Source organism: Carcharhinus amblyrhynchos, unplaced genomic scaffold, assembly GCF_965287045.1.
Source record: "Carcharhinus amblyrhynchos unplaced genomic scaffold, sCarAmb.v2.hapA chromosome_1075, whole genome shotgun sequence".
Classification (NCBI taxonomy): Eukaryota; Metazoa; Chordata; class Chondrichthyes; order Carcharhiniformes; family Carcharhinidae; genus Carcharhinus; species Carcharhinus amblyrhynchos.
This window is the reverse complement of record NW_027650815.1, coordinates 15,001-41,742: the sequence shown is the minus strand read 5'-3', so window position 1 is coordinate 41,742 and position 26,742 is coordinate 15,001. Positions and strand designations below refer to the sequence as shown.

The 26,742-nt window shown below is 53.8% G+C and overlaps 1 protein-coding gene across 1 annotated transcript in view; it reads right to left on the bottom strand.

Moving 5' to 3' along the window:
• Positions 1 to 679: 679 nt before the first annotated feature.
• Positions 680 to 26,742, bottom strand: part of LOC145340499 (uncharacterized) — a gene marked incomplete at its 3' end in the record, with an annotated part of 40,000 nt that continues 13,937 nt past the window's right edge. Inside the window, exons 4-6 of the mRNA XM_080184968.1 lie at positions 25,181 to 25,254; positions 4,318 to 4,481; positions 680 to 824 (exon numbers count right to left, since the gene is read on the bottom strand). Coding sequence (XP_080041094.1) covers positions 680 to 824; positions 4,318 to 4,481; positions 25,181 to 25,254 — 383 coding nt within the window. The remainder of the gene's footprint in view (positions 825 to 4,317; positions 4,482 to 25,180; positions 25,255 to 26,742) is intronic.

Genomic DNA, 26,742 nt, shown 5'->3' with positions numbered 1-26,742 from the left:
TAGGGAGAGGGTGTAAGGGTTGGAGGAGGTTACAGAGATAGGGAGAGGGTGTAGGGGGGCTGGAGGAGGTTACAGAGATAGGGAGGGGGTGTAGGGGGGCTGGAGGAGGTTACAGAGATAGGGAGGGGGTGTAGGGGGCTGGGGAGGTTACAGAGATAGGGAGGAGGTGTAGGGGGGCTGGAGGGGTTACAGAGATAGGGAGGGGGCGTAGGGGGCTGGAGGAGGTTACAGAGATAGGGAGGGGGTGTAGGGGGGCTGGAGGAGGTTACAGAGATAGGGAGGGGGTGTAGGGGGGCTGGAGGGGGTTACAGAGATAGGGAGGGGGCGTAGTGGGGCTGGAGGAGGTTACAGAGATAGGGAGGGGGTGTAGGGGGGCTGGAGGTGGTTACAGAGATAGGGAGGGGGTGTAGGGGGCTGGAGGAGGTTACAGAGATAGGGAGGGGGTGTAGGGGGGCTGGAGGGGGTTACAGAGATAGGGAGGGGGTGTAGGGGGCTGGAGGAGGTTACAGAGATAGGGAGGGGGTGTAGGGGGCTGGAGGAGGTTACAGAGATAGGGAGGGGGTGTAGGGGGCTGGAGGAGGTTACAGAGATAGGGAGCGGGGTGTAGCGGCTGGAGGGGGTTAGATAGGGAGGGGTGACAGGATTGTGAGGGAGGGTCCGTGTGACGAGGAGATTGTACCTTGGTAAATCCCTCCCTGAGGGGACAGGAACTCAGGTGGGGTAAATACTTCACCCCAATGTGTCCCTGAGCTGCATCGACAACCGTCTGTGATACATTGGAGAACTCGAGAGTCTTCTGAACATCAACTGGTTCACCACCATTCCTGCGTTGGGAGACACAGAGAGATTTCAGAGTGGGGGAAAGGACAGTGTATCTAACGCACTGTGACACCCGGTCCCAGAGAGGGGGAAAGGACAGTGTATCTAACGCACTGTGATACCCGGTCCCAGAGTGGGGGAAAGGACAGTGTATCTAACGCACTGTGACACCCGGTCCCAGAGTGGGGGAAAGGACAGTGTATCTAACGCACTGTGACACCCGGTCCCAGAGTGGGGGAAAGGACAGTGTATCTAACGCACTGTGATACCCGGTCCCAGAGTGGGGGAAAGGACAGTGTATCTAACGCACTGTGACACCCGGTCCCAGAGTGGGGGAAAGGACAGTGTATCTAACGCACTGTGACACCCGGTCCCAGAGTGGGGGAAAGGACAGTGTATCTAACGCAGTGTGACACCCGGTCCCAGAGAGGGGGAAAGGACAGTGTATCTAACACACTGTGACACCCGGTCCCAGAGTGGGGAAAGGACAGTGTATCTAACGCACTGTGACACCCGGTCCCAGAGTGGGGAAAGGACAGTGTATCTAACGCACTGTGACACCCGGTCCCAGAGAGGGGGAAAGGACAGTGTATCTAACGCACTGTGACACCCGGTCCCAGAGTGGGGGAAAGGACAGTGTGTCTAACGCACTGTGACACCCGGTCCCAGAGTGGGGGAAAGGACAGTGTATCTAACGCACTGTGACACCCGGTCCCAGAGTGGGGAAAGGACAGTGTATCTAACGCACTGTGATACCCGGTCCCAGAGTGGGGGAAAGGACAGTGTATCTAACGCACTGTGACACCCAGTCCCAGAGAGGGGGAAAGGACAGTGTATCTAACGCACTGTGACACCCGGTCCCAGAGTGGGGGAAAGGACAGTGTATCTAACGCACTGTGACACCCGATCCCAGAGTGGGGAAAGGACAGTGTATCTAACGCACTGTGACACCCGGTCCCAGAGTGGGGAAAGGACAGTGTATCTAACGCACTGTGACACCCAGTCCCAGAGAGGGGGAAAGGACAGTGTATCTAACGCACTGTGACACCCGGTCCCAGAGTGGGGGAAAGGACAGTGTATCTAACGCACTGTGACACCCGGTCCCAGAGGGGGGAAAGGACAGTGTATCTAACGCACTGTGACACCCGGTCCCAGAGTGGGGGAAAGGACAGTGTATCTAACGCACTGTGACACCCGGTCCCAGAGAGGGGGAAAGGACAGTGTATCTAACGCACTGTGACACCCGGTCCCAGAGAGGGGGAAAGGACAGTGTATCTAACGCACTGTGACACCCGATCCCAGAGAGGGGGAAAGGACAGTGTATCTAACGCACTGTGACACCCGATCCCAGAGTGGGGGAAAGGACAGTGTATCTAACGCACTGTGACACCCGATCCAGAGTGGGGGAAAGGACAGTGTATCTAACGCACTGTGACACCCGGTCCCAGAGAGGGGGAAAGGACAGTGTATCTAACGCACTGTGACACCCAGTCCCAGAGTAGGGGAAAGGACAGTGTATCTAACGCACTGTGACACCCGGTCCCAGAGAGGGGGAAAGGACAGTGTATCGAACGCACTGTGACACCCGGTCCCAGAGAGGGGGAAAGGACAGTGTATCTAACGCACTGTGACACCCGGTCCCAGAGGGGGGAAAGGACAGTGTATCTAACGCACTGTGACACCCGGTCCCAGAGTGGGGGAAAGGACAGTGTATCTAACACACTGTGACACCCAGTCCCAGAGAGGGGGAAAGGACAGTGTATCTAACGCACTGTGACACCCGGTCCCAGAGTGGGGGAAAGGACAGTGTATCTAACACACTGTGACACCAGGTCCCAGAGAGGGGGAAAGGACAGTGTATCTAACACACTGTGACACCCGGTCCCAGAGAGGGGGAAAGGACAGTGTATCTAACGCACTGTGACACCCGGTCCCAGAGTGGGGGAAAGGACAGTGTATCTAACGCACTGTGACACCCGGTCCCAGAGTGGGGGAAAGGACAGTGTATCTAACGCACTGTGACACCCGGTCCCAGAGAGGGGGAAAGGACAGTGTATCTAACACACTGTGACACCCGGTCCCAGAGAGGGGGAAAGGACAGTGTATCTAACGCACTGTGACACCCGGTCCCAGAGTGGGGGAAAGGACAGTGTATCTAACGCACTGTGACACCCAGTCCCAGAGTGGGGGAAAGGACAGTGTATCTAACACACTGTGACACCCGTTCCCAGAGAGGGGGAAAGGACAGTGTATCTAACGCACTGTGATACCCGGTCCCAGAGACGGGGAAAGGACAGTGTATCTAACGCACTGTGACACCCGGTCCCAGAGTGGGGGAAAGGACAGTGTATCTAACACACTGTGACACCCGGTCCCAGAGAGGGGGAAAGGACAGTGTATCTAACGCACTGTGACACCCGGTCCCATAGAGGGGGAAAGGACAGTGTATCTAACGCACTGTGACACCCGGTCCCAGAGTGGGGGAAAGGACAGTGTATCTAACGCACTGTGACACCCGGTCCCAGAGTGGGGGAAAGGACAGTGTATCTAACGCACTGTGGCACCCGGTCCCAGAGAGGGGGAAAGGACAGTGTATCTAACGCACTGTGACACCCGGTCCCAGAGTGGGGGAAAGGACAGTGTATCTAACGCACTGTGACACCCGGTCCCAGAGAGGGGGAAAGGACAGTGTATCTAACGCACTGTGACACCCGGTCCCAGAGAGGGGGAAAGGACAGTGTATCTAACGCACTGTGATACCCGGTCCCAGAGAGGGGGAAAGGACAGTGTATCTAACGCACTGTGACACCCGGTCCCAGAGTGGGGGAAAGGACAGTGTATCTAACGCACTGTGACACCCGGTCCCAGAGTGGGGGAAAGGACAGTGTATCTAACGCACTGTGATACCCGGTCCCAGAGTGGGGGGAAAGGACAGTGTATCTAACGCACTGTGACACCCGGTCCCAGAGAGGGGGAAAGGACAGTGTATCTAACACACTGTGACACCCGGTCCCAGAGAGGGGGAAAGGACAGTGTATCTAACGCACTGTGACACCCGGTCCCAGAGAGGGGGAAAGGACAGTGTATCTAATGCACTGTGACACCCGGTCCCAGAGTGGGGGAAAGGACAGTGTATCTAACACACTGGGACACCCGGTCCCAGAGTGGGGGAAAGGACAGTGTATCTAACACACTGGGACACCCGGTCCCAGAGTGGGGGAAAGGACAGTGTATCTAACACACTGTGACACCCGGTCCCAGAGTGGGGGAAAGGACAGTGTATCTAACACACTGGGACACCCGGTCCCAGAGTGGGGGAAAGGACAGTGTATCTAACGCACTGTGACACCCGGTCCCAGAGAGTGGGAAAGGACAGTGTATCTAACGCACTGTGACACCCAGTCCCAGAGTGGGGAGTGGGTTTTTTGTGTGGATATCGATACTGTTTTGTGGTTAGTTTAACAGCCTCCGGCAGAGCCCAGTCTCTGCGTTGCGTACCTCTGCTCCAGCTCCTGCTGGAGCTTTCTGCTTCTCGCCTTCTCCTCCTCCAGTTTCGCCCTCAGAGCCGCCGTCTCTGTCTCGGCTTCTACTCTCAGTCTGTCCGCCACTCCCACTGCCATTTGCATGTCATCCTGGAATTGTCTCCATTCATCCTCCTCCGACTTTTGGGGGGTGCAACACAGACAAACTGGGTGAGACCTCCCCGCATACAGGCTCGACTGAGGTGTCACAGTGCCAGCCCTGAGTGTTGGTTCACTATCCCTCAATCCCCCCCCGCACCCATCCTGTATCAGGGTGAGCAGTGTGTGTGTGTGTGTCTGGTGAGAGGGTTCGAGAGACCTCCCCAGATACAGGAGTGTGTGTGTGAGAGAGAGAGAGAGAGAGAGGGTTAGAGAGACCTCCCCAGATACAGAAGTGTGTGAGAGAGAGAGAGGGTTAGAGAGACCTCCCCAGATACAGGAGTGTGTGTGTGAGAGAGAGAGGGTTAGAGAGACCTCCCCAGATACAGGAGTGTGTGTGAGAGAGAGAGGGTTAGAGAGACCTCCCAAGATACAGGAGTGTGTGTGTGTGAGAGAGAGGGTTAGAGAGACCTCCCCAGATACAGGAGTGTGTGTGTGAGAGAGAGAGGGTTAGAGAGACCTCCCCAGATACAGGAGTGTGTGTGTGTGTGAGAGAGAGAGGGTTAGAGAGACCTCCCCAGATACAGGAGTGTGTGTGTGTGTGAGAGAGGGTTAGAGAGACCTCCCCAGATACAGGAGTGTGTGTGAGAGAGAGAGGGTTAGAGAGACCTCCCCAGATACAGGAGTGTGTGTGTGTGTCTGGTGAGAGGGTTAGAGTGACCTCCCTAGGTACAGGATTGTGTGTGAGAGAGAGAGTGGGTTAGAGAGACCTCCCCAGATACAGGAGTGTGTGTGAGAGAGACAGAGAGGGTTAGAGAGACCTCCCCAGATACAGGAGTGTGTGAGAGAAAGAGAGGGTTAGAGAGACCTCCCCAGATACAGGAGTGTGTGTGTGTGAGAGAGAGAGGGTTAGAGAGACCCCCCCAGATACAGGAGTGTGTGTGTGAGAGAGAGAGGGTTGGAGAGACCTCCCCAGATAGAGGAGTGTGTGTGAGAGAGAGAGGGTTAGAGAGACCCCCCCAGATACAGGAGTGTGTGTGTGAGAGAGAGAGGGTTAGAGAGACCTCCCCAGATAGAGGAGTGTGTGTGTGAGAGAGAGAGAGGGTTAGAGAGACCTCCCCAGATACAGGAGTGTGTGTGTGTGAGAGAGAGGGTTCGAGAGACCCCCCCAGATACAGGAGTGTGTGTGTGAGAGAGAGAGAGGGTTAGAGAGACCTCTCCAGATACAGGAGTGTGTGTGAGAGAGAGAGAGAGAGGGTTAGAGAGACCTCTCCAGATACAGGAGTGTGTGAGAGAGAGAGGGTTAGAGAGACCTCCCCAGATACAGGAGTGTGTGTGTGAGAGAGAGAGGGTTAGAGAGACCTCCCCAGATACAGGAGTGTGTGTGTGAGAGAGAGAGAGGGTTAGAGAGACCTCCCCAGATACAGGAGTGTGTGTGAGAGAGAGAGAGGGTTAGAGAGACGTCCCCAGATACAGGAGTGTGTGTGTGCGAGAGAGAGGGTTAGAGAGACCTCCCCAGATACAGGAGTGTGTGTGTGTGTGAGAGAGAGAGGGTTAGAGAGACCTCCCCAGATACAGGAGTGTGTGTGTGAGAGAGAGAGGGTTAGAGAGACCCCCCCAGATACAGGAGTGTGTGTGTGTGAGAGAGAGAGAGGGTTAGAGAGACCTCCCCAGATACAGGAGTGTGTGAGAGAGAGAGAGGGTTAGAGAGACCTTCCCAGATACAGGAGTGTGTGTGTGAGAGAGAGAGGGTTAGAGAGACCTCCCCAGATACAGGAGTGTGTGAGAGAGAGAGAGGGTTAGAGAGACCTTCCCAGATACAGGAGTGTGTGTGTGAGAGAGAGGGGGTTAGAGAGTGCTCCCCAGATACAGGAGTGTGTGTGTGTGAGAGAGAGAGAGAGGGTGAGAGAGACCTCTCCAGATACAGGAGTGTGTGTGTGTGTGTGTGTGTGAGAGAGAGGGTTAGAGAGACCTCCCCAGATAGAGGAGTGTGTGTGTGAGAGAGAGAGGGTTAGAGAGACCTCCCCAGATACAGGAGTGTGTGTGTGTGAGAGAGAGAGAGGGTTAGAGAGACCTCCCCAGATACAGGAGTGTGTGTGAGAGAGAGAGAGGGTTAGAGAGACCCCCCCAGATACAGGAGTGTGTGAGAGAGAGAGGGTTAGAGAGACCCCCCCAGATACAGAGTGTGAGAGAGAGAGGGTTAGAGAGACCTCCCCAGATACAGGAGTGTGTGTGTGTGTGTGAGAGGGTTAGAGAGACCTCCCCAGATACAGGAGTGTGTGAGAGAGAGAGAGGGTTGGAGAGACCTCCCCAGATACAGGAGTGTTTGTGAGAGAGAGAGAGGGTTAGAGAGACCCCCCCAGATACAGGAGTGTGTGAGAGAGAGGGTTAGAGAGACCTCCCCAGATACAGGAGTGTGTGTGTGTGTGAGAGGGTTAGAGAGACCTCCCCAGATACAGGAGTGTGTGTGAGAGAGAGAGAGGGTTAGAGAGACCTCCCCAGATACAGGAGTGTGTGTGTGTGAGAGAGAGGGTTAGAGAGACCTCCCCAGATAGAGGAGTGTGTGAGAGAGAGAGTGTTAGAGAGACCTCCCCAGATACAGGAGTGTGTGTGTGTGAGAGAGAGAGGGTTAGAGAGACCTCCCCAGATACAGGAGTGTGTGTGTGTATGAGAGAGAGAGGGTTAGAGAGACCTCCCCAGATACAGGAGTGTGTGTGTGAGAGAGAGAGGGTTAGAGAGACCCCCCCAGATACAGAGTGTGAGAGAGAGAGGGTTAGAGAGACCTCCCCAGATACAGGAGTGTGTGTGTGTGAGAGAGAGGGTTAGAGAGACCTCCCCAGATACAGGAGTGTGTGTGTGTGAGAGAGAGAGAGGGTTAGAGAGACCTCCCCAGATACAGGAATGTGTGTGTGAGAGAGAGAGGGTTAGAGAGACCTCCCCAGATACAGGAGTGTGTGTGTGAGAGAGAGAGAGGGTTAGAGAGACCTCCCCAGATACAGGAGTGTGTGTGAGAGAGAGAGAGGGTTAGAGAGACCTCCCCAGATACAGGAGTGTGTGTGTGAGAGAGAGAGGGTTAGAGAGACCTCCCCAGATACAGGAGTGTGTGTGTGAGAGAGAGAGAGGGTTAGAGAGACCTTCCAAGATACAGGAGTGTGTGAGAGAGAGAGAGAGGGTTAGAGAGACCTCCCCAGATACAGGAGTGTGTGTGTGTGAGAGAGAGGGTTAGAGAGACCTCCCCAGATACAGGAGTGTGTGTGTGAGAGAGAGAGAGGGTTAGAGAGACCTTCCCAGATACAGGAGTGTGTGAGAGAGAGAGAGAGGGTTAGAGAGACCTCCCCAGATACAGGAGTATGTGTGTGAGAGAGAGGGTTAGAGAGACCTCCCCAGATACAGGAGTGTGTGTGTGTGAGAGAGAGAGGGTTAGAGAGACCTCCCCAGATACAGGAGTGTGTGTGTGTATGAGAGAGAGAGGGTTAGAGAGACCTCCCCAGATACAGGAGTGTGTGTGTGTGAGAGAGAGAGGGTTAGAGAGACCTCTCCAGATACAGGAGTGTGTGTGAGAGAGAGAGAGAGGGTTAGAGAGACCTCCCCAGATACAGGAGTGTGTGTGTGTGAGAGAGAGGGTTAGAGAGACCTCCCCAGATACAGGAGTGTGTGTGAGAGAGAGAGAGGGTTAGAGAGACCCCCCCAGATACAGGAGTGTGTGAGAGTGAGAGGGTTAGAGAGACCCCCCCAGATACAGAGTGTGAGAGAGAGAGGGTTAGAGAGACCTCCCCAGATACAGGAGTGTGTGTGTGTGTGTGAGAGGGTTAGAGAGACCTCCCCAGATACAGGAGTGTGTGAGAGAGAGAGAGGGTTGGAGAGACCTCCCCAGATACAGGAGTGTGTGTGAGAGAGAGAGAGGGTTAGAGAGACCCCCCCAGATACAGGAGTGTGTGAGAGAGAGGGTTAGAGAGACCTCCCCAGATACAGGAGTGTGTGTGTGTGTGAGAGGGTTAGAGAGACCTCCCCAGATACAGGAGTGTGTGAGAGAGAGAGAGAGGGTTAGAGAGACCTCCCCAGATACAGGAGTGTGTGTGTGTGAGAGAGAGGGTTAGAGAGACCTCCCCAGATAGAGGAGTGTGTGAGAGAGAGAGTGTTAGAGAGACCTCCCCAGATACAGGAGTGTGTGTGTGTGAGAGAGAGAGGGTTAGAGAGACCTCCCCAGATACAGAGTGTGAGAGAGAGAGGGTTAGAGAGACCTCCCCAGATACAGGAGTGTGTGTGAGAGAGAGAGGGTTAGAGAGACCTCCCCAGATACAGGAGTGTGTGTGTGTGTCTGGTGAGAGGGTTAGAGTGACCTCCCTAGGTACAGGATTGTGTGTGAGAGAGAGAGTGGGTTAGAGAGACCTCCCCAGATACAGGAGTGTGTGTGAGAGAGACAGAGAGGGTTAGAGAGACCTCCCCAGATACAGGAGTGTGTGAGAGAAAGAGAGGGTTAGAGAGACCTCCCCAGATACAGGAGTGTGTGTGTGTGAGAGAGAGAGGGTTAGAGAGACCCCCCCAGATACAGGAGTGTGTGTGTGAGAGAGAGAGGGTTGGAGAGACCTCCCCAGATAGAGGAGTGTGTGTGAGAGAGAGAGGGTTAGAGAGACCCCCCCAGATACAGGAGTGTGTGTGTGAGAGAGAGAGGGTTAGAGAGACCTCCCCAGATAGAGGAGTGTGTGTGTGAGAGAGAGAGAGGGTTAGAGAGACCTCCCCAGATACAGGAGTGTGTGTGTGTGAGAGAGAGGGTTCGAGAGACCCCCCCAGATACAGGAGTGTGTGTGTGAGAGAGAGAGAGGGTTAGAGAGACCTCTCCAGATACAGGAGTGTGTGTGAGAGAGAGAGAGAGAGGGTTAGAGAGACCTCTCCAGATACAGGAGTGTGTGAGAGAGAGAGGGTTAGAGAGACCTCCCCAGATACAGGAGTGTGTGTGTGAGAGAGAGAGGGTTAGGGAGACCTCCCCAGATACAGGAGTGTGTGTGTGAGAGAGAGAGAGGGTTAGAGAGACCTCCCCAGATACAGGAGTGTGTGTGAGAGAGAGAGAGGGTTAGAGAGACGTCCCCAGATACAGGAGTGTGTGTGTGCGAGAGAGAGGGTTAGAGAGACCTCCCCAGATACAGGAGTGTGTGTGTGTGTGAGAGAGAGAGGGTTAGAGAGACCTCCCCAGATACAGGAGTGTGTGTGTGAGAGAGAGAGGGTTAGAGAGACCCCCCCAGATACAGGAGTGTGTGTGTGTGAGAGAGAGAGAGGGTTAGAGAGACCTCCCCAGATACAGGAGTGTGTGAGAGAGAGAGAGGGTTAGAGAGACCTTCCCAGATACAGGAGTGTGTGTGTGAGAGAGAGAGGGTTAGAGAGACCTCCCCAGATACAGGAGTGTGTGAGAGAGAGAGAGGGTTAGAGAGACCTTCCCAGATACAGGAGTGTGTGTGTGAGAGAGAGGGGGTTAGAGAGTGCTCCCCAGATACAGGAGTGTGTGTGTGTGAGAGAGAGAGAGAGGGTGAGAGAGACCTCTCCAGATACAGGAGTGTGTGTGTGTGTGTGTGTGTGAGAGAGAGGGTTAGAGAGACCTCCCCAGATAGAGGAGTGTGTGTGTGAGAGAGAGAGGGTTAGAGAGACCTCCCCAGATACAGGAGTGTGTGTGTGTGAGAGAGAGAGAGGGTTAGAGAGACCTCCCCAGATACAGGAGTGTGTGTGAGAGAGAGAGAGGGTTAGAGAGACCCCCCCAGATACAGGAGTGTGTGAGAGAGAGAGGGTTAGAGAGACCCCCCCAGATACAGAGTGTGAGAGAGAGAGGGTTAGAGAGACCTCCCCAGATACAGGAGTGTGTGTGTGTGTGTGAGAGGGTTAGAGAGACCTCCCCAGATACAGGAGTGTGTGAGAGAGAGAGAGGGTTGGAGAGACCTCCCCAGATACAGGAGTGTTTGTGAGAGAGAGAGAGGGTTAGAGAGACCCCCCCAGATACAGGAGTGTGTGAGAGAGAGGGTTAGAGAGACCTCCCCAGATACAGGAGTGTGTGTGTGTGTGAGAGGGTTAGAGAGACCTCCCCAGATACAGGAGTGTGTGTGAGAGAGAGAGAGGGTTAGAGAGACCTCCCCAGATACAGGAGTGTGTGTGTGTGAGAGAGAGGGTTAGAGAGACCTCCCCAGATAGAGGAGTGTGTGAGAGAGAGAGTGTTAGAGAGACCTCCCCAGATACAGGAGTGTGTGTGTGTGAGAGAGAGAGGGTTAGAGAGACCTCCCCAGATACAGGAGTGTGTGTGTGTATGAGAGAGAGAGGGTTAGAGAGACCTCCCCAGATACAGGAGTGTGTGTGTGAGAGAGAGAGGGTTAGAGAGACCCCCCCAGATACAGAGTGTGAGAGAGAGAGGGTTAGAGAGACCTCCCCAGATACAGGAGTGTGTGTGTGTGAGAGAGAGGGTTAGAGAGACCTCCCCAGATACAGGAGTGTGTGTGTGTGAGAGAGAGAGAGGGTTAGAGAGACCTCCCCAGATACAGGAATGTGTGTGTGAGAGAGAGAGGGTTAGAGAGACCTCCCCAGATACAGGAGTGTGTGTGTGAGAGAGAGAGAGGGTTAGAGAGACCTCCCCAGATACAGGAGTGTGTGTGAGAGAGAGAGAGGGTTAGAGAGACCTCCCCAGATACAGGAGTGTGTGTGTGAGAGAGAGAGGGTTAGAGAGACCTCCCCAGATACAGGAGTGTGTGTGTGAGAGAGAGAGAGGGTTAGAGAGACCTTCCCAGATACAGGAGTGTGTGAGAGAGAGAGAGAGGGTTAGAGAGACCTCCCCAGATACAGGAGTATGTGTGTGAGAGAGAGGGTTAGAGAGACCTCCCCAGATACAGGAGTGTGTGTGTGTGAGAGAGAGAGGGTTAGAGAGACCTCCCCAGATACAGGAGTGTGTGTGTGTATGAGAGAGAGAGGGTTAGAGAGACCTCCCCAGATACAGGAGTGTGTGTGTGTGAGAGAGAGAGGGTTAGAGAGACCTCTCCAGATACAGGAGTGTGTGTGAGAGAGAGAGAGAGGGTTAGAGAGACCTCCCCAGATACAGGAGTGTGTGTGTGTGAGAGAGAGGGTTAGAGAGACCTCCCCAGATACAGGAGTGTGTGTGAGAGAGAGAGAGGGTTAGAGAGACCCCCCCAGATACAGGAGTGTGTGAGAGTGAGAGGGTTAGAGAGACCCCCCCAGATACAGAGTGTGAGAGAGAGAGGGTTAGAGAGACCTCCCCAGATACAGGAGTGTGTGTGTGTGTGTGAGAGGGTTAGAGAGACCTCCCCAGATACAGGAGTGTGTGAGAGAGAGAGAGGGTTGGAGAGACCTCCCCAGATACAGGAGTGTGTGTGAGAGAGAGAGAGGGTTAGAGAGACCCCCCCAGATACAGGAGTGTGTGAGAGAGAGGGTTAGAGAGACCTCCCCAGATACAGGAGTGTGTGTGTGTGTGAGAGGGTTAGAGAGACCTCCCCAGATACAGGAGTGTGTGAGAGAGAGAGAGAGGGTTAGAGAGACCTCCCCAGATACAGGAGTGTGTGTGTGTGAGAGAGAGGGTTAGAGAGACCTCCCCAGATAGAGGAGTGTGTGAGAGAGAGAGTGTTAGAGAGACCTCCCCAGATACAGGAGTGTGTGTGTGTGAGAGAGAGAGGGTTAGAGAGACCTCCCCAGATACAGAGTGTGAGAGAGAGAGGGTTAGAGAGACCTCCCCAGATACAGGAGTGTGTGTGTGTGAGAGAGAGAGAGGGTTAGAGAGACCTCCCCAGATACAGGAGTGTGTGTGAGAGAGAGAGAGGGTTAGAGAGACCCCCCCAGATACAGGAGTGTGTGAGAGAGAGAGGGTTAGAGAGACCCCCCCAGATACAGAGTGTGAGAGAGAGAGGGTTAGAGAGACCTCCCCAGATACAGGAGTGTGTGTGTGTGTGTGAGAGGGTTAGAGAGACCTCCCCAGATACAGGAGTGTGTGAGAGAGAGAGAGGGTTGGAGAGACCTCCCCAGATACAGGAGTGTTTGTGAGAGAGAGAGAGGGTTAGAGAGACCCCCCCAGATACAGGAGTGTGTGAGAGAGAGGGTTAGAGAGACCTCCCCAGATACAGGAGTGTGTGTGTGTGTGAGAGGGTTAGAGAGACCTCCCCAGATACAGGAGTGTGTGAGAGAGAGAGAGAGGGTTAGAGAGACCTCCCCAGATACAGGAGTGTGTGTGTGTGAGAGAGAGGGTTAGAGAGACCTCCCCAGATAGAGGAGTGTGTGAGAGAGAGAGTGTTAGAGAGACCTCCCCAGATACAGGAGTGTGTGTGTGTGAGAGAGAGAGGGTTAGAGAGACCTCCCCAGATACAGGAGTGTGTGTGTGTATGAGAGAGAGAGGGTTAGAGAGACCTCCCCAGATACAGGAGTGTGTGTGTGAGAGAGAGAGGGTTAGAGAGACCCCCCCAGATACAGAGTGTGAGAGAGAGAGGGTTAGAGAGACCTCCCCAGATACAGGAGTGTGTGTGTGTGAGAGAGAGGGTTAGAGAGACCTCCCCAGATACAGGAGTGTGTGTGTGTGAGAGAGAGAGAGGGTTAGAGAGACCTCCCCAGATACAGGAATGTGTGTGTGAGAGAGAGAGGGTTAGAGAGACCTCCCCAGATACAGGAGTGTGTGTGTGAGAGAGAGAGAGGGTTAGAGAGACCTCCCCAGATACAGGAGTGTGTGTGTGTGAGAGAGAGGGTTAGAGAGACCTCCCCAGATACAGGAGTGTGTGTGTGAGAGAGAGAGAGGGTTAGAGAGACCTTCCCAGATACAGGAGTGTGTGAGAGAGAGAGAGAGGGTTTGAGAGACCTCCCCAGATACAGGAGTATGTGTGTGAGAGAGAGGGTTAGAGAGACCTCCCCAGATACAGGAGTGTGTGTGTGTGAGAGAGAGAGGGTTAGAGAGACCTCCCCAGATACAGGAGTGTGTGTGTGTATGAGAGAGAGAGGGTTAGAGAGACCTCCCCAGATACAGGAGTGTGTGTGTGTGAGAGAGAGAGGGTTAGAGAGACCTCTCCAGATACAGGAGTGTGTGTGAGAGAGAGAGAGAGGGTTAGAGAGACCTCCCCAGATACAGGAGTGTGTGTGTGTGAGAGAGAGGGTTAGAGAGACCTCCCCAGATACAGGAGTGTGTGTGAGAGAGAGAGAGGGTTAGAGAGACCCCCCCAGATACAGGAGTGTGTGAGAGTGAGAGGGTTAGAGAGACCCCCCCAGATACAGAGTGTGAGAGAGAGAGGGTTAGAGAGACCTCCCCAGATACAGGAGTGTGTGTGTGTGTGTGAGAGGGTTAGAGAGACCTCCCCAGATACAGGAGTGTGTGAGAGAGAGAGAGGGTTGGAGAGACCTCCCCAGATACAGGAGTGTGTGTGAGAGAGAGAGAGGGTTAGAGAGACCCCCCCAGATACAGGAGTGTGTGAGAGAGAGGGTTAGAGAGACCTCCCCAGATACAGGAGTGTGTGTGTGTGTGAGAGGGTTAGAGAGACCTCCCCAGATACAGGAGTGTGTGAGAGAGAGAGAGAGGGTTAGAGAGACCTCCCCAGATACAGGAGTGTGTGTGTGTGAGAGAGAGGGTTAGAGAGACCTCCCCAGATAGAGGAGTGTGTGAGAGAGAGAGTGTTAGAGAGACCTCCCCAGATACAGGAGTGTGTGTGTGTGAGAGAGAGAGGGTTAGAGAGACCTCCCCAGATACAGAGTGTGAGAGAGAGAGGGTTAGAGAGACCTCCCCAGATACAGGAGTGTGTGTGTGTGAGAGAGAGAGAGGGTTAGAGAGACCTCCCCAGATACAGGAGTGTGTGTGTGTATGAGAGAGAGAGGGTTAGAGAGACCTCCCCAGATACAGGAGTGTGTGTGTGAGAGAGAGAGGGTTAGAGAGACCCCCCCAGATACAGAGTGTGAGAGAGAGAGGGTTAGAGAGACCTCCCCAGATACAGGAGTGTGTGTGTGTGAGAGAGAGGGTTAGAGAGACCTCCCCAGATACAGGAGTGTGTGTGTGTGAGAGAGAGAGAGGGTTAGAGAGACCTCCCCAGATACAGGAATGTGTGTGTGAGAGAGAGAGGGTTAGAGAGACCTCCCCAGATACAGGAGTGTGTGTGTGAGAGAGAGAGAGGGTTAGAGAGACCTCCCCAGATACAGGAGTGTGTGTGAGAGAGAGAGAGGGTTAGAGAGACCTCCCCAGATACAGGAGTGTGTGTGTGAGAGAGAGAGGGTTAGAGAGACCTCCCCAGATACAGGAGTGTGTGTGTGAGAGAGAGAGAGGGTTAGAGAGACCTTCCCAGATACAGGAGTGTGTGTGAGAGAGAGAGAGGGTTAGAGAGACCTTCCCAGATACAGGAGTGTGTGTGTGTGTGTGAGAGAGAGGGTTAGAGAGACCTCCCCAGATACAGGAGTGTGTGTGAGAGAGAGAGAGGGTTAGAGAGACCTCCCCAGATACAGGAGTGTGTGTGTGAGAGAGAGAGAGGGTTAGAGAGACCTCCCCAGATACAGGAGTGTGTGTGTGTGTGAGAGAGAGAGAGGGTTAGAGAGACCTCCCCAGATACAGCAGTGTGTGTGTGAGAGAGAGAGAGAGGGTTAGAGAGACCTCCCCAGATACAGGAGTGTGTGAGAGAGAGAGAGAGGGTTAGAGAGACCTCCCCAGATACAGGAGTGTATGTGAGAGAGAGAGAGAGGGTTAGAGAGACCTCCCCAGATACAGGAGTGTGTGAGAGAGAGAGAGAGGGTTAGAGAGACCTCCCCAGATACAGGAGTGTGTGTGTGTGTGAGAGAGAGAGGGTTAGAGAGACCTCCCCAGATACAGAGTGTGAGAGAGAGAGGGTTAGAGAGACCTCCCCAGATACAGGAGTGTGTGAGAGAGAGGGTTAGAGAGACCTCCCCAGATACAGAGTGTGAGAGAGAGAGGGTTAGAGAGACCTCCCCAGATACAGGAGTGTGTGTGTGAGAGAGAGAGGGTTAGAGAGACCTCCCCAGATGCAGGAGTGTGTGTGTGAGAGAGAGAGGGTTAGAGAGACCCCCCCAGATACAGGAGTGTGTGTGAGAGAGAGAGAGGGTTAGAGAGACCTCCCCAGATACAGGAGTGTGTGTGTGAGAGAGAGGGTTAGAGAGACCTCCCCAGATACAGGAGTGTGTGTGTGAGAGAGAGAGAGGGTTAGAGAGACCTCCCCAGATACAGGAGTGTGTGTGTGAGAGAGAGAGGGTCAGATAGACCCCCCCCAGATACAGGAGTGTGTGTGAGAGAGAGAGGGTTAGAGAGACCCCCCCAGATACAGGAGTGTGTGTGTGAGAGAGAGAGAGGGTTAGAGAGACCTCCCCAGATACAGGAGTGTGTGTGAGAGAGAGAGGGTTAGAGAGACCTCCCAAGATACAGGAGTGTGTGTGTGTGAGAGAGAGGGTTAGAGAGACCTCCCCAGATACAGGAGTGTGTGTGTGTATGAGAGAGAGAGGGTTAGAGAGACCTCCCCAGATACAGGAGTGTGTGTGTGTGAGAGAGAGAGGGTTAGAGAGACCTCTCCAGATACAGGAGTGTGTGTGAGAGAGAGAGAGAGGGTTAGAGAGACCTCCCCAGATACAGGAGTGTGTGTGTGTGAGAGAGAGGGTTAGAGAGACCTCCCCAGATACAGGAGTGTGTGTGAGAGAGAGAGAGGGTTAGAGAGACCCCCCCAGATACAGAGTGTGAGAGAGAGAGGGTTAGAGAGACCTCCCCAGATACAGGAGTGTGTGTGTGTGTGTGAGAGGGTTAGAGAGACCTCCCCAGATACAGGAGTGTGTGAGAGAGAGAGAGGGTTGGAGAGACCTCCCCAGATACAGGAGTGTGTGTGAGAGAGAGAGAGGGTTAGAGAGACCCCCCCAGATACAGGAGTGTGTGAGAGAGAGGGTTAGAGAGACCTCCCCAGATACAGGAGTGTGTGTGTGTGTGAGAGGGTTAGAGAGACCTCCCCAGATACAGGAGTGTGTGAGAGAGAGAGAGAGGGTTAGAGAGACCTCCCCAGATACAGGAGTGTGTGTGTGTGAGAGAGAGGGTTAGAGAGACCTCCCCAGATAGAGGAGTGTGTGAGAGAGAGAGTGTTAGAGAGACCTCCCCAGATACAGGAGTGTGTGTGTGTGAGAGAGAGAGGGTTAGAGAGACCTCCCCAGATACAGAGTGTGAGAGAGAGAGGGTTAGAGAGACCTCCCCAGATACAGGAGTGTGTGTGTGTGAGAGAGAGAGAGGGTTAGAGAGACCTCCCCAGATACAGGAGTGTGTGTGAGAGAGAGAGAGGGTTAGAGAGACCCCCCCAGATACAGGAGTGTGTGAGAGAGAGAGGGTTAGAGAGACCCCCCCAGATACAGAGTGTGAGAGAGAGAGGGTTAGAGAGACCTCCCCAGATACAGGAGTGTGTGTGTGTGTGTGAGAGGGTTAGAGAGACCTCCCCAGATACAGGAGTGTGTGAGAGAGAGAGAGGGTTGGAGAGACCTCCCCAGATACAGGAGTGTTTGTGAGAGAGAGAGAGGGTTAGAGAGACCCCCCCAGATACAGGAGTGTGTGAGAGAGAGGGTTAGAGAGACCTCCCCAGATACAGGAGTGTGTGTGTGTGTGAGAGGGTTAGAGAGACCTCCCCAGATACAGGAGTGTGTGAGAGAGAGAGAGAGGGTTAGAGAGACCTCCCCAGATACAGGAGTGTGTGTGTGTGAGAGAGAGGGTTAGAGAGACCTCCCCAGATAGAGGAGTGTGTGAGAGAGAGAGTGTTAGAGAGACCTCCCCAGATACAGGAGTGTGTGTGTGTGAGAGAGAGAGGGTTAGAGAGACCTCCCCAGATACAGGAGTGTGTGTGTGTATGAGAGAGAGAGGGTTAGAGAGACCTCCCCAGATACAGGAGTGTGTGTGTGAGAGAGAGAGGGTTAGAGAGACCCCCCCAGATACAGAGTGTGAGAGAGAGAGGGTTAGAGAGACCTCCCCAGATACAGGAGTGTGTGTGTGTGAGAGAGAGGGTTAGAGAGACCTCCCCAGATACAGGAGTGTGTGTGTGTGAGAGAGAGAGAGGGTTAGAGAGACCTCCCCAGATACAGGAATGTGTGTGTGAGAGAGAGAGGGTTAGAGAGACCTCCCCAGATACAGGAGTGTGTGTGTGAGAGAGAGAGAGGGTTAGAGAGACCTCCCCAGATACAGGAGTGTGTGTGTGTGAGAGAGAGGGTTAGAGAGACCTCCCCAGATACAGGAGTGTGTGTGTGAGAGAGAGAGAGAGGGTTAGAGAGACCTTCCCAGATACAGGAGTGTGTGAGAGAGAGAGAGAGGGTTAGAGAGACCTCCCCAGATACAGGAGTATGTGTGTGAGAGAGAGGGTTAGAGAGACCTCCCCAGATACAGGAGTGTGTGTGTGTGAGAGAGAGAGGGTTAGAGAGACCTCCCCAGATACAGGAGTGTGTGTGTGTATGAGAGAGAGAGGGTTAGAGAGACCTCCCCAGATACAGGAGTGTGTGTGTGTGAGAGAGAGAGGGTTAGAGAGACCTCTCCAGATACAGGAGTGTGTGTGAGAGAGAGAGAGAGGGTTAGAGAGACCTCCCCAGATACAGGAGTGTGTGTGTGTGAGAGAGAGGGTTAGAGAGACCTCCCCAGATACAGGAGTGTGTGTGAGAGAGAGAGAGGGTTAGAGAGACCCCCCCAGATACAGGAGTGTGTGAGAGTGAGAGGGTTAGAGAGACCCCCCCAGATACAGAGTGTGAGAGAGAGAGGGTTAGAGAGACCTCCCCAGATACAGGAGTGTGTGTGTGTGTGTGAGAGGGTTAGAGAGACCTCCCCAGATACAGGAGTGTGTGAGAGAGAGAGAGGGTTGGAGAGACCTCCCCAGATACAGGAGTGTGTGTGAGAGAGAGAGAGGGTTAGAGAGACCCCCCCAGATACAGGAGTGTGTGAGAGAGAGGGTTAGAGAGACCTCCCCAGATACAGGAGTGTGTGTGTGTGTGAGAGGGTTAGAGAGACCTCCCCAGATACAGGAGTGTGTGAGAGAGAGAGAGAGGGTTAGAGAGACCTCCCCAGATACAGGAGTGTGTGTGTGTGAGAGAGAGGGTTAGAGAGACCTCCCCAGATAGAGGAGTGTGTGAGAGAGAGAGTGTTAGAGAGACCTCCCCAGATACAGGAGTGTGTGTGTGTGAGAGAGAGAGGGTTAGAGAGACCTCCCCAGATACAGAGTGTGAGAGAGAGAGGGTTAGAGAGACCTCCCCAGATACAGGAGTGTGTGTGTGTGAGAGAGAGAGAGGGTTAGAGAGACCTCCCCAGATACAGGAGTGTGTGTGTGTATGAGAGAGAGAGGGTTAGAGAGACCTCCCCAGATACAGGAGTGTGTGTGTGAGAGAGAGAGGGTTAGAGAGACCCCCCCAGATACAGAGTGTGAGAGAGAGAGGGTTAGAGAGACCTCCCCAGATACAGGAGTGTGTGTGTGTGAGAGAGAGGGTTAGAGAGACCTCCCCAGATACAGGAGTGTGTGTGTGTGAGAGAGAGAGAGGGTTAGAGAGACCTCCCCAGATACAGGAATGTGTGTGTGAGAGAGAGAGGGTTAGAGAGACCTCCCCAGATACAGGAGTGTGTGTGTGAGAGAGAGAGAGGGTTAGAGAGACCTCCCCAGATACAGGAGTGTGTGTGAGAGAGAGAGAGGGTTAGAGAGACCTCCCCAGATACAGGAGTGTGTGTGTGAGAGAGAGAGGGTTAGAGAGACCTCCCCAGATACAGGAGTGTGTGTGTGAGAGAGAGAGAGGGTTAGAGAGACCTTCCCAGATACAGGAGTGTGTGTGAGAGAGAGAGAGGGTTAGAGAGACCTTCCCAGATACAGGAGTGTGTGTGTGTGTGTGAGAGAGAGGGTTAGAGAGACCTCCCCAGATACAGGAGTGTGTGTGAGAGAGAGAGAGGGTTAGAGAGACCTCCCCAGATACAGGAGTGTGTGTGTGAGAGAGAGAGAGGGTTAGAGAGACCTCCCCAGATACAGGAGTGTGTGTGTGTGTGAGAGAGAGAGAGGGTTAGAGAGACCTCCCCAGATACAGCAGTGTGTGTGTGAGAGAGAGGGTTAGAGAGACCTCCCCAGATACAGGAGTGTGTGAGAGAGAGAGAGAGGGTTAGAGAGACCTCCCCAGATACAGGAGTGTATGTGAGAGAGAGAGAGAGGGTTAGAGAGACCTCCCCAGATACAGGAGTGTGTGAGAGAGAGAGAGAGGGTTAGAGAGACCTCCCCAGATACAGGAGTGTGTGTGTGTGTGAGAGAGAGAGGGTTAGAGAGACCTCCCCAGATACAGAGTGTGAGAGAGAGAGGGTTAGAGAGACCTCCCCAGATACAGGAGTGTGTGAGAGAGAGGGTTAGAGAGACCTCCCCAGATACAGAGTGTGAGAGAGAGAGGGTTAGAGAGACCTCCCCAGATACAGGAGTGTGTGTGTGAGAGAGAGAGGGTTAGAGAGACCTCCCCAGATGCAGGAGTGTGTGTGTGAGAGAGAGAGGGTTAGAGAGACCCCCCCAGATACAGGAGTGTGTGTGAGAGAGAGAGAGGGTTAGAGAGACCTCCCCAGATACAGGAGTGTGTGTGTGAGAGAGAGGGTTAGAGAGACCTCCCCAGATACAGGAGTGTGTGTGTGAGAGAGAGAGAGGGTTAGAGAGACCTCCCCAGATACAGGAGTGTGTGTGTGAGAGAGAGAGGGTCAGATAGACCCCCCCCAGATACAGGAGTGTGTGTGAGAGAGAGAGGGTTAGAGAGACCCCCCCAGATACAGGAGTGTGTGTGTGAGAGAGAGAGAGGGTTAGGGAGACCTCCCCAGATACAGGAGTGTGTGTGAGAGAGAGAGGGTTAGAGAGACCTCCCAAGATACAGGAGTGTGTGTGTGTGAGAGAGAGGGTTAGAGAGACCTCCCCAGATACAGGAGTGTGTGTGTGAGAGAGAGAGAGGGTTCGAGAGACCTCCCCAGATACAGGAGTGTGTGTGTGTGTGAGAGAGAGAGGGTTAGAGAGACCTCCCCAGATACAGGAGTGTGTGTGTGTGTGTGAGAGAGGGTTAGAGAGACCTCCCCAGATACAGGAGTGTGTGAGAGAGAGAGAGGGTTAGAGAGACCTCCCCAGATAGAGGAGTGTGTGTGTGTGAGAGAGAGGGTTAGAGAGACCACCCCAGATACAGGAATGTGTGTGTGAGAGAGAGAGGGTTAGAGAGACCTCCCCAGATACAGGAGTGTGTGAGAGAGAGGGTTAGAGAGACCTCCCCAGATACAGGAGTGTGTGTGAGAGAGAGAGGGTTAGAGAGACCTCCCCAGATACAGGACTGTGTGTGTGTGAGAGAGAGAGGGTTAGAGAGACTCCCCCAGGTACAGGAGTGTGTGTGTGTGAGAGAGAGGGTTAGAGAGACCTCCCCAGATACAGGAGTATGTGTGTGAGAGAGAGGGTTAGAGAGACCTCCCCAGATACAGGAGTGTGTGTGTGTGAGAGAGAGAGGGTTAGAGAGACCTCCCCAGATACAGGAGTGTGTGTGTGTGAGAGAGAGAGGGTTAGAGAGACTCCCCCAGATACAGGAGTGTGTGTGTGTGAGAGAGAGAGGGTTAGAGAGACCCCCCCAGATACAGGAGTGTGTGTGTGTGAGAGAGAGGGTTAGAGAGACCTCCCCAGATACAGGAGTGTGTGTGAGAGAGAGAGAGGGTTAGAGAGACCTCCCCAGATACAGGAGTGTGTGTGAGAGAGAGAGAGAGGGTTAGAGAGACTTCCCCAGATACAGGAGTGTGTGTGTGTGAGACAGAGAGGGTTAGAGAGACCCCCCCAGATACAGGAGTGTGTGTGTGAGAGAGAGAGGGTTAGAGAGACCTCCCCAGATAGAGGAGTGTGTGTGAGAGAGAGAGGGTTAGAGAGACCTCCCCAGATAGAGTAGTGTGTGTGTGAGAGAGAGAGAGGGTTCGAGAGACCTCCCCAGATACAGGAGTGTGTGTGTGTGTGAGAGAGAGAGGGTTAGAGAGACCTCCCCAGATACAGGAGTGTGTGTGTGTGTGAGAGAGGGTTAGAGAGACCTCCCCAGATACAGGAGTGTGTGTGTGTGAGAGAGAGGGTTAGAGAGACCTTCCCAGATACAGGAGTGTGTGTGTGTGAGAGAGAGAGGGTTAGAGAGACCTCCCCAGATAAAGAGTGTGAGAGAGAGAGGGTTAGAGAGACCTCCCCAGATACAGGAGTGTGTGTGTGAGAGAGAGGATTAGAGAGACCCCCCCAGATACAGGAGTGTGTGTGTGTGAGAGAGAGAGGGTTAGAGAGACCTCCCCAGATACAGGAGTTTGTGTGAGAGAGAGAGGGTTAGAGAGACCTCCCCAGATACAGAGTGTGAGAGAGAGAGGGTTAGAGAGACCTCCCCAGATACAGGAGTGTGTGTGTGAGGGAGAGAGGGTTAGAGAGACCCCCCCAGATACAAGAGTGTGTGTGAGAGAGAGAGAGGGTTAGAGAGACCCCCCAAGATACAGGAGTGTGTGTGTGAGAGAGAGGGTTAGAGAGGCCTCCCCAGATACAGAGTGTGAGAGAGAGAGGGTTAGAGAGACCCCCCCCAGATACATGAGTGTGTGTGTGTGAGAGAGAGGGTTAGAGAGACCTCCCCAGATACAGGAGTGTGTGTGAGAGAGAGAGAGGGTTAGAGAGACCTCCCCAGATACAGGAGTGTGTGTGTGTGTGAGAGAGAGAGGGTTAGAGAGACCTCCCCAGATACAGGAGTGTGTGTGTGAGAGAGAGAGGGTTAGAGAGACCTCCCCAGATACAGGAGTGTGTGTGTGAGAGAGAGGGTTAGAGAGACCTCCCCAGATACAGGAGTGTGTGTGAGAGAGAGAGGGTTAGAGAGACCTCCCCAGATACAGGAGTGTGTGTGAGAGAGAGAGAGAGGGTTAGAGAGACCTCCCCAGATACAGGAGTGTGTGTGAGAGAGAGAGGGTTAGAGAGACCTCCCCAGATACAGGAGTGTGTGTGTGTGAGAGAGAGAGGGTTAGAGAGACTCCCCCAGATACAGGAGTGTGTGTGTGTGAGAGAGAGAGGGTTAGAGAGACCTCCCCAGATACAGGAGTGTGTGTGTGTGAGAGAGAGAGGGTTAGAGAGACCTCCCCAGATACAGGAGTGTGTGTGAGAGAGAGAGAGGGTTAGAGAGACCTCCCCAGATACAGGAGTGTGTGTGAGAGAGAGAGGGTTAGAGAGACCTCCCCAGATACAGGAGTGTGTGTGTGTGAGAGAGAGAGGGTTAGAGAGACCTCCCCAGATACAGGAGTGTGTGTGTGAGAGAGAGGGTTAGAGAGACCTCCCCAGATACAGGAGTGTGTGTGTGTGAGAGAGAGAGGGTTAGAGAGACTCCCCCAGATACAGGAGTGTGTGTGTGTGAGAGAGAGAGGGTTAGAGAGACCCCCCCAGATACAGGAGTGTGTGTGTGTGAGAGAGAGGGTTAGAGAGACCTCCCCAGATACAGGAGTGTGTGTGAGAGAGAGAGAGGGTTAGAGAGACCTCCCCAGATACAGGAGTGTGTGTGTGAGAGAGAGAGAGGGTTAGAGAGACCTCCCCAGATACAGGAGTGTGTGTGTGTGTGTGAGAGAGAGAGGGTTAGAGAGACCCCCCCAGATACAGGAGTGTGTGTGTGAGAGAGAGAGGGTGAGAGAGACCCCCCCAGATACAGGAGTGTGTGTGTGTGAGAGAGAGGGTTAGAGAGACCTCCCCAGATACAGGAGTGTGTGTGTGTGAGAGAGAGGGTTAGAGAGACCCCCCCAGATACAGGAGTGTGTGTGAGAGAGAGAGAGAGGGTTAGAGAGACCCCCCCAGATACAGGAGTGTGTGTGAGAGAGAGAGAGGGTTAGAGAGACCTCCCCAGATACAGGAGTGTGTGAGAGAGAGAGAGGGTTAGAGAGACCTCCCCAGATACAGGAGTGTGTGTGTGAGAGAGAGGGTTAGAGAGACCTCCCCAGATACAGGAGTGTGTGTGTGAGAGAGAGGGTTAGAGAGACCTCCCCAGATACAGGAGTGTGTGTGAGAGAGAGAGGGTTAGAGAGACCTCCCCAGATACAGGAGTGTGTGTGAGAGAGAGAGAGGGTTAGGGAGACCTCCCCAGATACAGAGTGTGAGAGAGAGAGGGTTAGAGAGACCTCCCCAGATAAAGAGTGTGTGTGTGAGAGAGAGAGAGGGTTAGAGAGACCTCCCCAGATACAGGAGTGTGTGTGAGAGAGGGAGAGAGGGTTAGAGAGACCCCCCCAGATACAGGAGTGTGTGTGTGTGAGAGAGAGAGGGTTAGAGAGACCCCCCCAGATACAGGAGTGTGTGTGTGAGAGAGAGAGAGGGTTAGAGAGACCTCCCCAGATACAGGAGTGTGTGTGTGTGAGAGAGAGAGGGTCAGATAGACCCCCCCCAGATACAGGAGTGTGTGTGAGAGAGAGAGGGTTAGAGAGACCCCCCCAGATACAGGAGTGTGTGTGTGTGAGAGAGAGAGGGTTAGAGAGACCTCCCCAGATACAGAGTGTGTGTGTGAGAGAGAGAGGGTTAGAGAGACCTCCCCAGATACAGGAGTGTGTGTGTGAGAGAGAGGGTTAGAGAGACCTCCCCAGATACAGGAGTGTGTGTGTGAGAGAGAGGGTTAGAGAGACCTCCCCAGATACAGGAGTGTGTGTGAGAGAGAGAGGGTTAGAGAGACCTCCCCAGATACAGGAGTGTGTGTGTGTGAGAGAGAGAGGGTTAGAGAGACCTCCCCAGATACAGGAGTGTGTGTGTGAGAGAGAGAGGGTTAGAGAGACCTCCCCAGATACAGGAGTGTGTGTGAGAGAGAGAGAGGGTTAGAGAGACCTCCCCAGATACAGGAGTGTGTGTGAGAGAGAGAGGGTTAGAGAGACCTCCCCAGATACAGGAGTGTGTGTGTGTGAGAGAGAGAGGGTTAGAGAGACCTCCCCAGATACAGGAGTGTGTGTGTGAGAGAGAGGGTTAGAGAGACCTCCCCAGATACAGGAGTGTGTGTGTGTGAGAGAGAGAGGGTTAGAGAGACTCCCCCAGATACAGGAGTGTGTGTGTGTGAGAGAGAGAGGGTTAGAGAGACCCCCCCAGATACAGGAGTGTGTGTGTGTGAGAGAGAGGGTTAGAGAGACCTCCCCAGATACAGGAGTGTGTGTGAGAGAGAGAGAGGGTTAGAGAGACCTCCCCAGATACAGGAGTGTGTGTGTGAGAGAGAGAGAGAGGGTTAGAGAGACCTCCCCAGATACAGGAGTGTGTGTGTGTGTGTGAGAGAGAGAGGGTTAGAGAGACCCCCCCAGATACAGGAGTGTGTGTGTGAGAGAGAGAGGGTGAGAGAGACCCCCCCAGATACAGGAGTGTGTGTGTGAGAGAGAGAGGGTGAGAGAGACCTCCCCAGATACAGGAGTGTGTGTGTGTGAGAGAGAGAGGGTTAGAGAGACCTCCCCAGATACAGGAGTGTGTGTGAGAGAGAGAGAGGGTTAGAGAGACCTCCCCAGATACAGGAGTGTGTGAGAGAGAGAGAGGGTTAGAGAGACCTCCCCAGATACAGGAGTGTGTGTGTGTGAGAGAGGGTTCGAGAGACCTCCCCAGATACAGGAGTGTGTGTGTGAGAGAGAGGGTTAGAGAGACCTCCCCAGATACAGGAGTGTGTGTGAGAGAGAGAGGAAAATCCGTGTGCCTAATACGGAGAAATTCTGACGCTGGGAGCTCGGGAGAAGGATGGGGATGGCAGCACAGAGAATGTAATGAGCTCACGTCCCCCCACCCCTCGCCCCTCTCACCCCATCCTACCTTCATTCTCTCCTTCAGACTTTCCAACTCTTCCTTCAGAGTCAAGCGTTCTGCTTCCAGGTTAGTGATCCGTTCTGGACTCAAGGGAAAAACATCATCATTGGGATTGTGTACAGTGGGAGTGAACGGGAAGGGGGTTGGGATTGTGTACAGTGGGAGTGAACGGGAAGGGGATTGGGATTGTGTACAGTGGGAGTGAACGGGAAGGGGATTGGGATTGTGTACAGTGGGAGTGAACGGGAAGGGGATCGGGATTGTGTACAGTGGGAGTGAACGGGAAGGGGATCGGGATTGTGTACAGTGGGAGTGAACGGGAAGGGGATTGGGATTGTGCACAGTGGGAGTGAACGGGAAGGGGATTGGGATTGTGTACAGTGGGAGAGAACGGGAAGGGGATTGGGATTGTGTACAGTGGGAGTGAATGGGAAGGGGGATTGGGATTGTGTACAGCGGGAGTGAACGGGAAGGGGATCGGGATTGTGTACAGTGGGAGTGAACGGGAAGGGGGATTGGGATTGTGTACAGTGGGAGTGAACGGGAAGGGGATCGGGATTGTGTACAGTGGGAGTGAACGGGAAGGGGATTGGGATTGTGTACAGTGGGAGTGAACGGGAAGGGGATTGGGATTGTGTACAGTGGGAGTGAACGGGAAGGGGGTTGGGATTGTGTACAGTGGGAGTGAACGGGAAGGGGATTGGGATTGTGTACAGTGGGAGTGAACGGGAAGGGGATCGGGATTGTGTACAGTGGGAGTGAACGGGAAGGGGGATTGGGATTGTGTAGAGTGGGAGTGAACGGGAAGGGGGATTGGGATTGTGTACAGTGGGAGTGAACGGGAAGGGGATCGGGATTGTGTACAGTGGGAGTGAACAGGAAGGGGATCGGGATTGTGTACAGTGGGAGTGAACGGGAAGGGGATCGGGATTGTGTACAGTGGGAGTGAACGGGAAGGGGATTGGGATTGTGTACAGTGGGAGTGAACGGGAAGGGGATTGGGATTGTGTACAGTGGGAGTGAACGGGAAGGGGATTGGGATTGTGTACAGTGGGAGTGAACGGGAAGGGGGATTGGGATTGTGTACAGTGGGAGTGAACGGGAAGGGGATTGGGATTGTGTACAGTGGGAGTGAACGGGAAGGGGATTGGGATTGTGTACAGTGGGAGTGAACGGGAAGGGGGATTGGGATTGTGTACAGTGGGAGTGAACGGGAAGGGGATTGGGATTGTGTACAGTGGGAGTGAACGGGAAGGGGGATTGGGATTGTGTAGAGTGGGAGTGAACGGGAAGGGGATTGGGATTGTGTACAGTGGGAGTGAACGGGAAGGGGGATTGGGATTGTGTAGAGTGGGAGTGAACGGGAAGGGGATCGGGATTGTGTAGAGTGGGAGTGAACGGGAAGGGGGATTGGGATTGTGTAGAGTGGGAGTGAACGGGAAGGGGATTGGGATTGTGTACAGTGGGAGTGAACGGGAAGGGGATCGGGATTGTGTACAGTGGGAGTGAACGGGAAGGGGATTGGGATTGTGTAGAGTGGGAGTGAACGGGAAGGGGATTGGAATTGG